Below are 17,095 nucleotides of genomic sequence, written 5' to 3' on the forward strand. Positions count from 1 at the left end.
CTCTTAATTTCAGAATATTTCAACTCTAGCCCAAACAAATATTTTTTATATAAACCAATCTTTTTGTCTTGACAGTTCATATCGTGTTTTCTTTACTGTTCCAATGCTTTCTTTACAAATTTAATAATAAATAAATAAATAAATAAATAGACCTTGTTCAGCAGTAGTCATGGTCACCCTTATCAAAAATGGGTTTGAACAAAAAAAGTATAGAAGAGAGAGAGGACTTTGAATGTTCACGATTTCCAATGTAAAGTCATGTTAACTTAAGAGTTCTGGTTGTGCTTTATTATATTAAACTGAATACCCTGTTAGCCAAACTGCATAAGGCTACAACAAAAAAGTAAAGCAGAGAAGTATAATTCCTAAGACATTAGCAGGAGAGACACAGAATATGGATATGATGTTATAAGGCTGTAAAAATGTACTATTATAGGATAGAAAGATGAAGGAGCAACGAATGAGAAGGTGAAACATGTTTCTCATGCATGAAACAGAACTAGAATGATGAAGAGCACATCTTCACAATAGGCTTAAGTTGACCTAAACCTGAACTCTTATGTATTCCCAGCCACCATGTGTTCTGCCTGGTGTGTCTACATCAATGGTCAGAGAGATGAAAGATCTGTTTGGAAGCACCACCCCATGCCAGTAGTTCTAGCATACGGAAAGGGGCAGAAAAATGCAGCCAGGAAAACCTGGCTTTCCCCACCATCCAAGACATGTTTTTTCAGTTGTAGCTCGCACCTACATTAGTGTAAATTCATGACGATGCTGTGTTCCCAGATACTGGAAAGGTTACAAAGTGTATTTAAGAAGATGGCACCTGATATGCAAGAAGTTTTCCTTCATGAGAACATAACCAATAAACCTCCAGCATTCTGCCTGCGTCTGTTCATCTTGGGTGAACCATTCTGCTACCCCACAATAAACAACTGCACATCCGTACATACAAAAAACAAAGGAAAAAAAAAAAACAGAAACAAAAAGAACAGAAACAAACAAAAAAAACCCCACAAACTTTTTCCTCTAAGCCAAAAATTCAATGAAGACACTTGTATTCTCCACAGCAACGACCTGATTTTTTTGTTCTTATAAAGAACAGGTGAGCATCAAACTATCAGCTTGATTTTATATTCTATAATCTTTGAAGGAGCAGATTAATCACAACTGGGTTTGGCTGTTGTTAACAATCTAGCCACTCTCTGATAACCTTGAGAAAATATGCAGAGAAAATATTTTGTTTAAGTTAATTATTGTTTTTAATATTATCTAATCATAGTAAATAAATCACAAGATTTATTTGAATGTGGTAAACAAATATTATTTCTTCACTGGTTTGATTTACTAAGTTTAATCAAAATCTCATCAGACCCCACTTCTAACAATACAAAAAATAAAGTTAATGATACACTACAGAAATGATCAAAATAAAAAATAATCTTTTTTTTTTTTTTGGTTTGAAGTTGTCTTTAAACTGTTACTGTAAGAAGTACCAGAAATTTTCTTAAGTGCCAAATTGCAATTATTAATAATTTGATCAAAACTGAAGTTAACTTCTTTTTTACCTAGGCATCAATAATATCTTATTAAAACAAAAGTCATAACTGTTTTAATAGATGAAACTTTTTGACAGCACACATGTGAATATTTAAGGTATATTTCTCAATATACCTGTGGTAGGTTGACCTTGGCTAGCTGCCAGGTGCTCACCAAAGCAGGGGAATCTGTTCCGGCACCTGGAGCGCCTCCTCCCCCTCTTTCACTGACCTTGGTGTCTGCAGAGTTGTTGCTCTCACATATTCTCTCTTTTCTCTCCAGCTGCTGTTGCACAGCAGTTTTTTCCCCTTCTTAAATATGTTATCAGAGAGGTGCTGCCACCACCACCGATGGGCTCGGCCTTGGCCAGCAGCAAGTCTGTCTTGGAGCCAGCTGTCATGGGCCCTATTGGACATAGGGGAAGCTTCCAGCAGCTTCTCACAGAAGCCACCCCTGTAGCACCCCTGCTACCAAAAGCTTGCCATGCAAACCCAATATAATCCCTGATTGACTCAAGCCATTTCAAGTTACCTATTTTTTAGAGTTTCATCTCACAAGGAAAAAAAAAAAAAAAATATTCAAACTGAAACAAAACAGCATACACACATACTATTAATTTGGGTTTTTTTCTGCTCTACGCTAGTTTGTCACATAGCTATGAATAATTCAGCAAATTGAAAGAATAGCAAAGTTACTCACTTTCTGCTCACTATGATTGCATTTTTCCACATCTGTGTTCCCGTGTGTCCTTACGGTCATCTGTTCCAGCCCACGTTTACATACTGTTCGTTGTCTGTTCCTCTCTCAGCTATTTTTCTCATTGTTTTACTTTAGATCAACTCTACATCTTTGTCACATAGCTTCCTTAACATATTTTTTTGTCATTCTTTACTAGGCTTTTTCAGTAAATAATCCCACAATCGCAAAAGAGCTGAGGTTGGAAGGCACCTCTGGAGATTAGCTAGTCCAAACCTCCTGCTCAAAGCAGAATCAGCCAGAGTGGGTTGCCAGGACCATGTTCAGCTGGGTTTTGGATATGTCCAAGGATGGAAACGCCACAACCCCTCTGGGCAAGCTGCTCCAGTGTGTGACCACCCTCACAGTAAAAAAGTTTCTTATGTTTAAATGGGATTTCCTGTTTTTCAATTTGTACCTACTGCTTCTCACCTTTTCACTGGGCACTACAGAGAAAAGTCAGGCGCTGTCTTCTTTATACCCTCCCATCAAGTATTTGCACACATTGATAAGACACTCCCCCTTGAAAATTCTCTTCTCCTGGCTGAACAGTCTCAGGTCTCTCAGTCTCTCCTTGTATGACAGATGCTCCAGGCCCTTAAGTCATTTTTGGGACCCTTCACTGGGGTCAAACCTACAGTACATCCATGTCTGTCTTGTACTGGGAAGCCCAGATAATATTTTTTTTTTCATTTATTTTCCACCCTTTTGAATAGAAGTAAGTAAATATTTATTTTTAGCCATACAAATGTTACTGATCATTGGTGAGCACATCAGATTCACCTTGGAGACATGATTTAGACACCCAAAATTTTTATCTAGCATCAGTAAAAATAAAACTGAATAAAATTTGAGAAGTCCATACTGACCAAGTTCATTATATTTTAAAAAGAATAGGTATTCTAAAAAATGCTTACCTGTTTAAAAATTCCATTCTAATATAAAACAATAAATTCCATGGTTATGTATATGTCTAGTCAACTAAGTGTTTCCAGTGAAAAGTGTTTCTAATCAGGGTAACAAAAAAGCATGGCAGAGTTTTCTTTATTTGTAATAAGATTTCTGTAACATTTAATTCTACAAAACACAGACTGTTCTAACATAGGATTTCCTAATTGAAACATATTAACGCACTGCTAGTTTCAGAACTAAGAAAAATAAATTTAGAGTGAAAACACCCACTGTTAGAGAGAAATAAAATACTTAGAAGTATTTAAAGATCTGTTTGGAAAAAAAAACCACAACACTTGAATGTACCACAGATCTTTTTCAAAACAAAGTGGTTTTGCTATCAGTTCTTCAGAATTTAAGTAGTAAATGTATCTACAATTTACCTTGTATATCTGCAGTAGCACATCTGTCCAAGCTCGTTTGCTCATCATCTCAAATATGCTGTCCTCCAGAACGAACAGATGCTTGTCGCTAAGTATATCTGAGTTTTTCACATCTGCTTTTCTCAACTCATCCATACGACCCTGCAGATAAAGGAATGGGATTTATTTTCGATATGCATTTCAGCAGTTTGGATAGGAAATTCACAAGAGGACAATAATGAATCGATGGCATAAATGACTGAGAACGTCTACTGTAGTGCAATAGTAATCAGCATTAGAACTATGAGTCTTCAAATGATTGACACTAAGCATGTGGTCTTTGTTAAAAAAAAATAAAATAAACAAAACAAACAAAAAAACCCATACCAACCGTCAGAACAGTTTGCATTTTAATCCATTTCTTATAATCATCAGGTTCAAGCAGAAATTCTGGCATAACATGAGGAAGATATGCTCCTTGGCTTCTGAAATTGTGAAGTGGGGAAAAGTTAATAGGTAGGCAAGATAATTCTTTTTAGGAGCAGTCCAAATTTTTCAACTTGCTCAACCTATGTGTAAGCTCTTCTGAGTTCTGAGTACACTTTGGACTAATGATCCAGTTCTATTAATTGCTTTAGAGAGCTTCTATTTATGAAGTTTATGTTCAATTCCTATGCCTACAACTTAATGCTAAAAGCAAATATAACTCTGGAAAGACTGGCTTCTTTATGAGAATTGCTCGTCCATAAAGAATTTATTATAGCATGAAGCATCAAAACACATAATACCCATTTCCACATGAAAACCAAAGGACCAGTGTTACATAACATTAGTAGAAAGAAAACTTGATGATGTTTTAATCTGTCTGCAGGTCTGATATTGGAATTCTTCCAGGTGTAAGCAAAGGTATTTCAAAACACTGATAATTGTTAAACTGGCCTGCCATCTGTTCTCAAGTGACTAATAAACGCAAGAGGAAAAGTAAGCGCAGTAGCAAAGGGCAACTTCATTAAACTGAATACCGTAAAAGCTAACTTCCAAGTAAAGAAAGAATATTCCTTAACTCAAATGACACAGTTTAAACTAATGTTGCTGGAAAGAGGGGAAAGTAAGGAAGGATTCTTAAATTTACCTTTCTCAGCGAAGCAGAAATTTTCCCGACTTTTAAGTCAGAAAGATTATCCTAGTGTATCTAGATCTAATTGTTCTCTGTGTTTTTAACATGGCTAATATGAATAATAATCAGATGAGCTTTTCTTGTTATATAACCAGTCTCTCATTCAAACGACGTGATCGTACTTTTCTGGTACCATACAGTCCAAATTCAATTTATTTTGTACATTAAAAGTCATACATCACAGTTTGAAAGTAGGATCATGACAACTTACTTCTCTTCCCGTAGAATTATATTTTGCTGGCAACAGCAGATCTTTTGTCTCCATATTTTACATAGTGACATTATCTTCCCAGATCATTGAAATTTCATATTTCATACAATTATCTAGCATGCTTTTTTAAACACAAATATTTTAATCAAGGACCCAAAATAGCATCAAGTTAGTAGACTGGTTCTAAAACTCACCATGTCTGAAATTCCCATTTTCCATTAAGTCATAGACTCTGTCCCATTAGATCTCTTTAAAACTTTAGTTCTTCCCAAGTAATAAAAGAAGGAAGCTACGCAACATTCATGTTTTCAGGTGTCCTATCTTTCTTTCAGTGTTTTCACTGGGTAGATATATGGGAATAGGTGTAATCTACAATTTTCATCTTCAGAAAAGCTAGATAACAATGTTACACATCATCATAGTAAAGATGGGTTCTATATAACTGAATGTTCTCATAACTGGCTGCATTTTGTTCTTGAGGAGCACTGTCTTAAAAAAATTCCTCCTCATTAAGGTCAATATTTAATACGAAGTCAGTTCTCCAAGACCAGTATTTTCACTCTGTCAAGATGTTTTTCCTAAAGACACAAAGCTTGCAACAAATTAGTTAGTTGTATTGTAAAACACCCAAACTTTTCCTTCACTGCTGTGGTAGTGTATGAAGGAAACCTGTTGAGGGAAAGAAAATAAAACTGATACTTGGAACATTGCTTGAAACAGCAAACAACATCCACCTACTCTGCTAGTGGAAAATTTGAAAGATGAATTATGCTTTATTTGATCCATGCTGACCAGAAAGTAGTGGGGGAAGCAAGCTGAGGACTGTATGTTTCTATTCTCAGAGTGCTCTCCTGGGCTTCTTCAGGATAAAATCTTCACTTTCCACAAATAACAATGAACATGCAGGGACAGCAGATCACAGATGAATTACTCATATATAGGCTGGCTCTAGATGTCTACAGACATCAGACATTTTTGTACTATGACCTATAAACAATCTTAAATAACAACTTGTGAAGAAATGCAAATATTCTAGGTGATCCTAAAATGCACAAGTAGGAAAAGAATATCCATAAATCGGGAACAATGAAGAAATCCGATAGGATTCACACAAACTAGAAGAGGCACAAAGTAAGAGGATGCGGTAATGCTAAGCGCATACTGAACAACAATGTCATTATCTAGTGTCAAAAACATATAAGCACAGGAGTCCAGCTAGAACTGCTTTTCTATGGCAACCTGCATCATTTTGCTAGGATTCTTACGGATTATTATTTCATTTCCAACCATCGGACCTCATCAATCATCAGTCATCAATATATCTGTGTTCTGAGGCACTGAACTTAGCCTTGACCAACTGGCTGCTGCTCCAGTTCTGCTCTGAATATGTCAGTGAGTTAACAGACAAAACTCAGTAAGACAGAGTTTTTATTAAAATTTAGCTATTAAATAGCTTTCCAAATTGCCCAAGAAACCACCTCAGAAACACTTAAGTCACTTAAGTATTTCTTTCCAATTGCTGTTATGCTTAGCAAAAGGGGTTGGGATCCACTTACACCAATACTCATAATTTTAAGGTAGACAACTAACATCATGTATGCTAGTTTCAAGATATCTAGATTCCATGGAAAAGACTGGACATAAGAGCCATCAGGCCCCACCATGAGAGAATTTTGACCCTATCTAGACATGCTCCAAAAATATTTCATGAAAATTCTTTAAGGAAAATTCTCTGAATGAATATTTTGATTGAAGATCCTGAACAGACTTCGTTAGGGGTAGTTTTGTGTAAGGTACACAAAACGACAGACACCTGACTGCATCCTTGCCAGAAGCTGCCAGAATATGAACAAAATAAAGTATATTATATTGGAAGACCTTTCTGGTACAACCTTAATGTAAGTAGATTAATGTCATTCTTCCATTTCTTCATCTCTGTCTTGAAGAAATATTTACACTTGTATTGTTCATTTCCAGTGTTACAAATAAACGTATACTCTCAGCTTCACAGCACACACACTACTCTATCCAAATTCAAAAAGTGCTAATCAATGATGATATTGTTCTGCCACTGATGCAATGGCTCCTCCAAATCATTTCTGACGACACAAAACTGGGAGGAGTGGCTGACATGCCAGAAGGCTGTGCCGCCATAGCGTGACCTGGACAGGCTGGAGAGTTGGGCAGAGAGAAACCTTATGAAGTTCAACAAGGGCAAGTGTAGGGTACTGCATGTGGGGAGGAATAACCCCAGATGGGGTACAGGTTGGGGGCTGACCTCCTGGAGAGCAGCTCTGTGGAAAGGGACCTGGGAGCAATGTGCCCTGGTGGCCAAGAAGGCGAATAGCGTCCTGGGGTGCATCAAGAAGAATGTGGCCAGCAGGTCGAGGGAGGTCATCCTCCCCCTCTACTCTGCCCTGGTGAGGCCGCATCTGGAGTGCTGTGTCCAGTTCTGGGCTCCCCAGTTCAAGAAAGACAGAGATCTGCTGGAGAGGGTCCAGCAAAGGGCTACAAAGATGATTAGGGGATTGGAACAAATCTCATATGAGGAAGGGCTGAGGGACTTGGGTCTCTTTAGTCTAGAAAAAAGAAGATTGAGGGGGGGGAGCTTAATAATGCTTACAAATACTTAAAAGGAGGGTGCCAGGGGGATGGGAACAGTCTTTTTTCAGTGGTGCCCAGTGATAGGACAAGAGGTAACTGGCACAAACTTGAACATAGGAAGTTCCATCCTAACATGAGGACTAAGTTCTTTACTTTGAGGGTGGCAGAGCACTGGAACAGGCTGCCCAGAGAGGTTGTGGAGTCTCCCACTCTGGAGACATTCAAAACCCGCCTGGACGCCATCCTGTACAACCTGCTGTAGGTGAGAATGCTAGAAAGATGCAGAGATGCTGTGTTTCAGGACTTCTGACAATCTCTAAGGATGTCATGACATTAGACTTTAGAGAAAGTTAATTTTCTTTGCTGTTTCACAGCAGCAACAGCCAAGAAGGATGAAGAAGAATTTATTAACCTTTTTTGATTTGCACCATCTTTGACAGTTGTTCCCTATTATGTGACAAGATCAGATCATCAATGAAGATAGACAATAGTTAAATCTGTTCAGCAGCAGGAGAAGTGCTTCTATTTCTTGGCATATTATTAATATGAAAGACTAACAGATTACAAAGCCAGTCTATAGAATTTTTGCTAAAGCCAGTAATTACAGGACAAAGAGCATCAGTGGAATGCCAAGATCATTAATGACAAGCCTTATCTGACTATCTACTGAGTCTGTCTAGGAAATGAGGTTGAGAGTCATCTTCTTTCATAATTAAGGGAGCGGAGTTCCTGTGGAATTTCTGTGCTGGATATGGCCCTACCAAAGGACACCTCAATTAGTGTAAACTGCAGAGGATAACCTTGGTAAAAATTAATTAACATTTATAATACACAAATCTTAGAACACAAAAGATATACTATAAAGGAAACCCTAAACCTACTGTATATTGTTCAGTTGGAATTACGTTTGAACTATGCTAATTAAAAAAGTGGAAAGAAAAGAGGTGCATATTTTATTATACATATACTTACTTAAGAAAAGCAAGCAATGTAGAATGCTGCTGGTGGAGCTGTAACATTCGTTCAACTGGATCAAGGGGCAATGACTTGCTCGATGTAATGCCTGGTAACAACTGTCCACTCAGATGGAATAACATGTCATAAACAGTCTTAGTATCTTTGCCAAGGTTTTGTTTAAAACCTGTTTCTTGTGAAGAGGTCATCTGGTCTTTACACACATCACTAAGGGAGAAAAAGCTTCTGGTATTATTCTTTTAAATGCACAAAACAACCTAACATTTTATATATAGATAGATATATATATCTCACAATGATAAATTTAATAAAGCAAGTAGTAAAAACAGCAGCAAGAAGACTGAAAAGTATAGCACTTTTTTCTTTTTAGAGAACTTTCATAATAATGTAAGAACTGAACTGTGTGGAATATTTAATAAGTATATGTGAAATATTTCATAAATAAATTTTTGTTTGTCACTGCTTTCTGCCAAACATAACTTTGATTTCTATCATGTTTATAAATGCCTATGTGTTTGTGTCCCAGAAGATTGGCTTCTTTGCTATTTAGTAGCAAGCTAGATAGTGGCATCACTTAGTTGATCTTAAGACTGATGTTTCCAGGGTGTTTTCAAGACTGCCGATTATGAAATTTGCTTTCCCATCTGTTTCTTGATCTCAGAGTATGTAGGGGAAAAGAGACATATTCATAAAACACTTATTTATGACACCAAAGAAGGGACAATTGCTAGAACTGTGTTCATTCTGGGAGGACAATCAATTTCAGTTAACAGGGTGATATATACTTTGAACTGCATATTTAACATACACTGCCTTAGGATATAGTAGAGCATCATAGTTGGAAATATATTTTAGAAAATGAAAAATAACACCTGAATGACATTTTCATATGAACAGCACACAGATGCTATGATTTTAATTTATAACTGTGCATTAGAGTATGTTTATATTCCTCAGATTGTATCCAAAACACTTTAGTATATATGTTAACATTTTATTAGGCACACATAAGTTCACTTTAAGCAGATACGAATTACCGTCTTAGTGAATATGGTATTGAAACAGGATTTTGTCCCTTCGACCAACCAAAGAGAGTGAACCAATTCTTAACAGCAGTTAGGGTTTTCTGAAAGAAGATGTACTCCTCTTTATCTTCATCAGGAAAAAATGACAATTCAAATTTATTTTCTCTCCCATCACTTTGACTGTCAGCTTCACTCTCATCACTCATCTTTTCATCACTCTCACTTTCAAACGTAGAATCTGACTCTGAATGATAAAAAAAAAAACACACAGAAAAATTCCCTATTTCACTATTTTTGTCTAGTACAAACCCAATATTTTTTAACACATAAATGTTTTCAGAAAACAAAAAACTGTTAGACAATGAATGATCAACTTATTTCAGGAGTAAACAATTTAAGTGACACGTACACATCTTGGGAATAGAATAAGTTATATTCTTGGAATCTAATTTCACTTGAAGAAAAAAAATATTACCCAATCAGAAAAAATAATTTCAGCAACAGCTTACAAAACCACAGACAGTGTTCTTAAAGAAAAAGTCTTACATATAGTTCCAGTAGTTTAGCTTTACCAGCTAGTCAATGTCTAGTTCCCCACTCCACTCACATAGCATGGCTCAAAAACTGTTTGAGCACAAGTCAGTTAATCAGGTATTGTATACATATAACTAAGCCTATATCCCGATCTATAAGCCTTTGGACTTTTCTTCCCTCTGTTAGGCTTTCTCTCTCCTAAATTCTGACCTGGTCAAAACTTAGATTACATATTTTAACAACTAGTAGTTGTTAACAAAATCAACAACAATATTATCGCATAAAAGATAGCAATGGAATAATTTTCCTCATAGCACAAATAACTTGGAGGATTTCATCCTTGAAGGTGTATTTCAATACCACTGTTGCAGTTTTAATGTTTCTTTAAATGATGCAAAAATAAAACTATTACCTTGGATAGTGAATAAAAAATCTTGTTAGGATTTAAAAACAAAAAACAATACAATACGGAGGAAGAGACTCGTCCTTTTTAAGATCATCATGCGGTCAGATCTGAGTTTGTGCAATCCTGCCAGCTGACAAGATTACTTTCCTCATCTTGTCACTGCTACCTTCACCAGAGTTTATTGCCTTGTCAGATCTGAAACTGAGTTAGTCTTTTGAACTCTTCTTACATCATTCCATTAAAAATGAATCATGTTAGTAAAGAGCTACTATTTAATCTGTTTAACTACCCCTATTTGTCTTGGTAATACCTAGAGAATGATCACGCAAACATCAGCAGATCTGCAAGAGTGGAATCCTAGCAGTGATGAAACAGCAGCAGTAATTTCTGCTGTTCTAACTTCCTAGTTGGAAAACTAGCAGCTGAAAGAAGAGAGATGTCAACAGCCTCAGATACTAGCCACGTGACAACCTTACAGAAGTTCTATTACTCTTAGTTCATATGCAGCAGCACCTTAACTGAGCCCTTGTATCAGGTTTGCGTGGCAACGTTTTGGTACCGGTGGAGGCTACACAAGTGGCTTCTGTGAGAAGCTGCTTAAAAGTTTCTCTATGTCCAACAGAGGCAATGCCCGCCAGCTCCAAGACGGACTTGCCACTGGCCAAGGCCGATCCAGTCAGTGACAGTGGTAGGACCTGATAACATATTTAAGAAGGGGAAAAAACTGCTGTGCAACAGCAGCTGGAGAGAAAAGTGAGAATATGTGAGAGCAACAACTCTGCAGACACCGAAGTCAGTGAGGAAGGAGGGGGAGGCAGTGCTCCAGGCGCTGGAGCAGAGATTCCCCTGCAGCCCGTGATGAAGACCATGGTGAGGCAGGCTGTCCCCCCGCAGCCCATTGGAGGTTAACAGTGGAGCAGAAATCCACCTGCAGCCCATGGAGACGCCATACTGGAGCAGGTGGATGCAACTGAAGGAGGCTGTGACCCCATGGAGGGCCCACACTAGAGCAGGCTCCTGACAGGACCTGTGGACCCATGGAGAGAGGAGCCCACGCTAGAGCAGGTTTGCTGGTAGGAATTGTGACCCCGTGGGGAACCCACACTGGAGAAGTTTGTGAAGTGTAGCCCACAGAAAGGACTCACGTTGGAGAAGTTTGTGGAGGAACATCTCCCATGGTGGGACCCCTCACTGGAGCAGGGAAGTAAAGTTGAGCCCAGAAGAAGGGAGGGGTGGGGGAAGGTGTTTAAAGACTTATTTTTTTATTTCTCATTATCCTCCTCTGATTTGATTGGTAATAAATTAATTTTCCCCAAGTCAAGTCTGTTTTGCCTGTGACAGTAACTGCTGAGTAATCTCTCCCTGTCCTTATCCAAACCCATAAGCATTTTGTTATATTTTGTCTCCTCTGTTGAGCTTAGGAGGGGAGCGATAGAGCAGTTTCAGTGGGCACCCGGCATCCAGCCAGGGTAAACTCACCACAGCCCCACTGACAATGGTTGTTTTAATACAGTACTTGATAAATGCAATAAAATTGTAAAAGTCTAACCTGAGCGTACAACTAGACCTTTGCAGAATATAGCATGTTTACAGAGGGTATATAGTTGGTTTGTTCATGACTACAGAAGCAATACTCTTGTCAGGAACTAATCCCTTAGGTTTGTTCAGTAGTTATTTTCCTCCTGGCTCCTCCATGGACATGTTATTTCAAAAAGGGACCTTGACATTTTTTGGTGGGTTGTGGGGTTTTTTTTGGTAGATTTTGTTTGGTTGGTTTGGGGGTTTTTTATTACTAGTTTGACTGATTTCCCCTCCACTTAGTCTGCTAAAATGAAGGAGAGTGTTTTCTGCTTCTATACTCTAGGCCAGGTTTCCCATGGTGTTACAGAAGAGGACAGCCTCCCCAGTATTCACTGATCGCATGTGCAGAAGCATTTCAGGCAAAGCTTACAAATGTGAAACATAGTTCTTTAAAGGAGTAAGCTGAAAAGCAATTGTAAGAGCTCAAAATGTTTAAAGTGAACAGCAGCACTATACCTGATTGAGAATCTTCATAGGTTGAGGCAGTGGTTGCACCAAAGGAACTTGAGGAACTACTATGGGAAAGTGACTGTGGAGTACAACATGGATGCAGAACAACTTCTCCCCTACTGCATTCCTTACTGTCTATAAAACAAGATTACAAGCTGCAGTTGAGAAAACATATTTTATTGTCTGTGCTTTAAAAGTTTATAAACTGTTATCTGCTTCTATATTTTTCTATTTTGTGCTTCAATTAATCAAGTAACAGTTCTTATTTGACTCACAATGAAAATCTCACTTTGGTCATTAGACCGCGGACAAAAAAAAAAAAAATTACCTGCACATTTTTCCCATTAACTCTATGTTTTACAGGATAGGTCTTCCCACGTGCTGAAAAGCACCTATCAGAACAGTGCTAATTCAAAAATTCTAAGTAATGAACAAAATATTCTTAAGGAATTTTTGATCCCAGCTCTGTAATGAGTCTCAACATACCATTATCAATCTCTTTCAGACTCAACAACACAGATTTTTACAAACCATACTCAAAAGTTTGCTCTATCAATCCATTAGTTCTGTCAGAACATCTATTCTGACATTCTCATGTTGGCCTATGATAGGATTAGAGGACCCTCTGCTAGCTATCTCTGACGTCAGTCTCCAGAACGAGAGTAGAAGAAGAACCCAGTGTATTGTCTAGAGAAGTAAACACACCAGTAAGAGAAGGAAGAAATCCATATGATTATCTTTAATTTTTGATTGCTGGCACTATTATTTGTATGGTTTGGAGCAAATAACCCAAGAGCATGTTGTCAGATATGTGGAAGCAAAGCCTTCTTGAATAGTTTTCAAAGCCACTGTATTGTATAGATATGGTTTGGTCAAATTAAACATCATTCCACAACAAAATAGTCTATACAAAACCACATAAAATAGACTCTAGAAATTTAGTGGTAATGACTTGCTTCAAAACTGATAGTGGAAACAAACCAATAAACAAACAATATAGAACAGACATATCTCATTATTAATGGGAAACCAGTTCTTATAAAATCATCACTCCATTTTTGGCTTAATCCTCAAGGGAAAGCTACAAAGTATCTTCAAAAGAGAAGCTTGCAAAAAAATGATCTATCGGTCACAAGAAAATATAAAAATCATCACACGTTTACAAAAGATAATACTTTTCCCCCTTTCCTATCTTCATTTAATTGTGCTATGAACCATTAATTATATGGTACCTATAAAGATAATACTTTTCCCACTTTCCTATCTTCATTTACTTGTGTTATGAACCATTAATTATATGGTACCTATGCCTATCTTCTATAGGGAAAAAAAAATCATGACCTGTTGTCTTGCTAATCCCTTTTTCAACTTCACAAGTACAATCTCTCTTTTCTCTTAGATAGTCTGAGTAACATACTTATTTAGCTAATGCAGTCTTAGAATTCACAGTTTTCGAAGCTAAATCTATTTCAGACCTAATGACTTGCTTACCTAAAAAACTTGTCTATTTCATCAAAATATATCAGATCCCAACAACTATAAAAAATACAATAGTTTACCCCATACTCGAACCTGCTTTGAGCAGGAGCTTGGACTAGATGACTCCCAGAGATTCCTTCCGACCTGAATTATACAATGATTCTAACCTCTACCCGTAAGCATAGCTACACATAAAGAGATTACAGACCACTGAGGCAGGCAGAAAGGGAGAAGGGAGCAGGAGACAGGCAGAGACAGGGCGGGGGAGGGCAGGGTGATGGTGACACAGGCAGAGATGTAGAAACAGAGAGGCAGGCAGAGACACATTGCACATAAAAATAATTCTAGTCTCTGACTGCAGGCTTTTATTAGCCCTTAAAATATCACTATCTTCTCCAGCCTTCCAGGCCAGTAATTATAAAAAAATGAAACCTACTTCCAGGAGGCAAATAATGATTGCATTTTATCATAACATCACGTAGCTTTCTTGCCTTTTGCTTTCTTCAAAGCATATCCAACTGTTGTCCTAGGAATTTTTGATGATCACTCATTATATAATTTAAATTATGTTCATTTATTCTCTACTTTTTGGTCTGTTTTTCTCTACTCATACTTTAAAAACTTCACAAAACATACTGTAAGATTTAGGCTTGTCCAATATTTTTTCAATAAATATTACTTATTCATTTATAAGTTTTCCTCATTTTGAACAAGGAAACAGAAGCTATTAAACAGTTTTAAAATTTCATTGCAGTATCCCCTTGTAATTAATGAGTAGAAATGCTGTCTTGATGATAACATCCCTGTTATCACACTGAAAATATTAAAATTATATTATGTCTAGTAGTATTATTAAGAGGCAGAGTGTTGACTGCTTACTGCTTCTCAAGATAATTTGTTGATCCGAGCGGTGAAATGCCAAATACGGGTATAAAGTAAGAAGGCAATTCTCTGCTGTTGCAGCAACTTGAATTGAGAACCTGTCCAAAACAAAATACAGAAGTTATAGTTTTCTATTTAGCCATGGTAATCGAGATATTTCAGCACAAAAATAAAAGACAGAATGAAGGTGTCCAGATAACTTTTCCCTTCTGTTCTGGTTCAATAGAATACACAGATGGGACCAAACATGACAAAATGCTGAAGTTTAGTATAGTATTTCCACTGCATAGTTTTAATATGAGCATGTATCATTAATCTGAACGTCCAAGACTTAGCAGAGATTTCATGAAATAAATGAACTCTGTCTCTCTGAAAAAACAATTAAAATTACATCTGACATTTATGAGTATGGAGGAGAGAGACAGGAGTTAGCAGGAGACTGCTACCTTGCTAAATATATCCTATAACTTTTGACAGGGGAAGTTTTCTTGAAAAACAACTTCTATTTTGATTTAATGTTTATTCTACAAGACTTTACAGGAATCTCAAAATAAATAGATTCAATTTAAAAACAATGAGATATTGACTGCAATTGCTAGAATATAATAGAAATTGATGTACATGTCCTAGTGTTCACTAGAGTGTCTGCACAGTCTGTAGCAGCCATATTAATGTGTAGCAATCCACCTTTTAACCCTTTTTTCATACTTCACCTCAATCTCTCAGGGTGTACTCAACAAGCAAATTATTGCCATCCATTGATCCGTGTTAGCCGTCTGTATGTAAGTTCTTAGCTCATTGCAACTGACAGGTAATGCAACTGACCCGAGTCCTATGTTATTACATAGCTGGTTTCTTACTCCACATTAACTTATCAACTAACATTAATAAACTATTTTGACTAAGCTGTCAAAAATACAAAGAAAAACGCAGTTTAATATTTCTAACAGCATACTGATATCCATCAGGCTTTAGTATATTAAGAATTATGCATATTGAAAATATACCTTGCACAGGATAAAAGAAAATATTTACTATTTTCTTTAAATTACATATTGAAGAATAAATTCCTATTTAATGTAAATTTAGAGTAAATATTAAAAGATATAATAAGACCTTTCTGATTAATTTCTAATATAACATAATTAGCTTCTACTGCTTTGTTATAGAATAACACAATCAAGGAAAATAGGAATACTTTAAAAGTACTGGAAAGTAGCTTTTCTTTCCTCTTTCATGCTTCCCTCTCCAAACACAACATTCTTAGCTTCTGCTTTCAGGGGAATTTTATTAAATAGAGAAAGGCTCCAACAAAATCCATAGCCATCTTTCTTATTTGTAAATATTCACATTTGGATTTTAATTTCATAGCTAACAGTTGTTTAAATCAATAATCCAGCCCTGTAATGTTTTGGTTTGTTCTTAGGACATCTCAATCCTATTAGAACTTGGCTGGGAGCAGGGCAAGGGCCTTGGCCAGTTTCACCTTGTAGCATAGTATTTCTTTTAGCTAACTTCTGCTTTTATTCAGCAAAAATCTAAGCAGCAGGACAGCAGCAAGACAGATGGCTACGACAGGTATATCAACATCTATCTGTATGTACAAAATGTCCATCTTTTTCTACCTTTACCAAGCCATTTAAAGACACACACGATCAGTAACAACAACACAGAAAAGGTTGCCAGCTTCCAACTTGTGACTTTACTGTGATAAATGACAGGTCTCAATGCTCTGCAGGCATACGTTAGATGAACTTCAGAGAGTAGGATTTGGGACAGGGGTGGAAGAAAGCTGTATGAAGGTTAATGTAAGACATAGCTCTCAAGTTATATGAAAGTAACTCAGATGGCTGTATTATCGGATTCAGTCAACTTTCCGATTTCTCAGTTTGAGGTGAGCACCTCAGCCATCTCCATCCTCAATGCTGATTTGAGATTTGGGCATATGCCAAATCTTCATTCATGCTCTGATGTGCACAGTAATGCAACACAGATAAGCGTGCTTGAGGACAACTGCAGTACATCTTAACTCGTTACCCAAATTCAATGAGTGATGCTACTCAAAGCAAAGGTACTACTGCAGAATCTAGAAGATAAAGAAAAGCCATTGCTACAGAACATCTGTGTGCAAATAAAGGCCTCAGACACCACAGTGCTGCTGCAAGAGAAGCTCCTCCCAGCTCC

The 17,095-nt window shown here is 37.1% G+C and overlaps 1 protein-coding gene across 1 annotated transcript in view; it reads right to left on the reverse strand.

Moving 5' to 3' along the window:
* Nucleotides 1–17,095, reverse strand: part of CHDC2 (calponin homology domain containing 2) — a 52,001-nt gene that overhangs the window by 25,156 nt on the left and 9,750 nt on the right. Inside the window, exons 3-9 of the mRNA XM_009888363.1 lie at nucleotides 12,879–12,942; nucleotides 12,557–12,685; nucleotides 11,079–11,214; nucleotides 9,592–9,823; nucleotides 8,552–8,761; nucleotides 3,979–4,072; nucleotides 3,609–3,749 (exon numbers count right to left, since the gene is read on the reverse strand). Coding sequence (XP_009886665.1) covers nucleotides 3,609–3,749; nucleotides 3,979–4,072; nucleotides 8,552–8,761; nucleotides 9,592–9,823; nucleotides 11,079–11,214; nucleotides 12,557–12,685; nucleotides 12,879–12,942 — 1,006 coding nt within the window. The remainder of the gene's footprint in view (nucleotides 1–3,608; nucleotides 3,750–3,978; nucleotides 4,073–8,551; nucleotides 8,762–9,591; nucleotides 9,824–11,078; nucleotides 11,215–12,556; nucleotides 12,686–12,878; nucleotides 12,943–17,095) is intronic.

Source organism: Charadrius vociferus, unplaced genomic scaffold (genome assembly GCF_000708025.1).
Source record: "Charadrius vociferus isolate BGI_N301 unplaced genomic scaffold, ASM70802v2 scaffold206, whole genome shotgun sequence".
NCBI lineage: Eukaryota > Metazoa > Chordata > Aves > Charadriiformes > Charadriidae > Charadrius > Charadrius vociferus.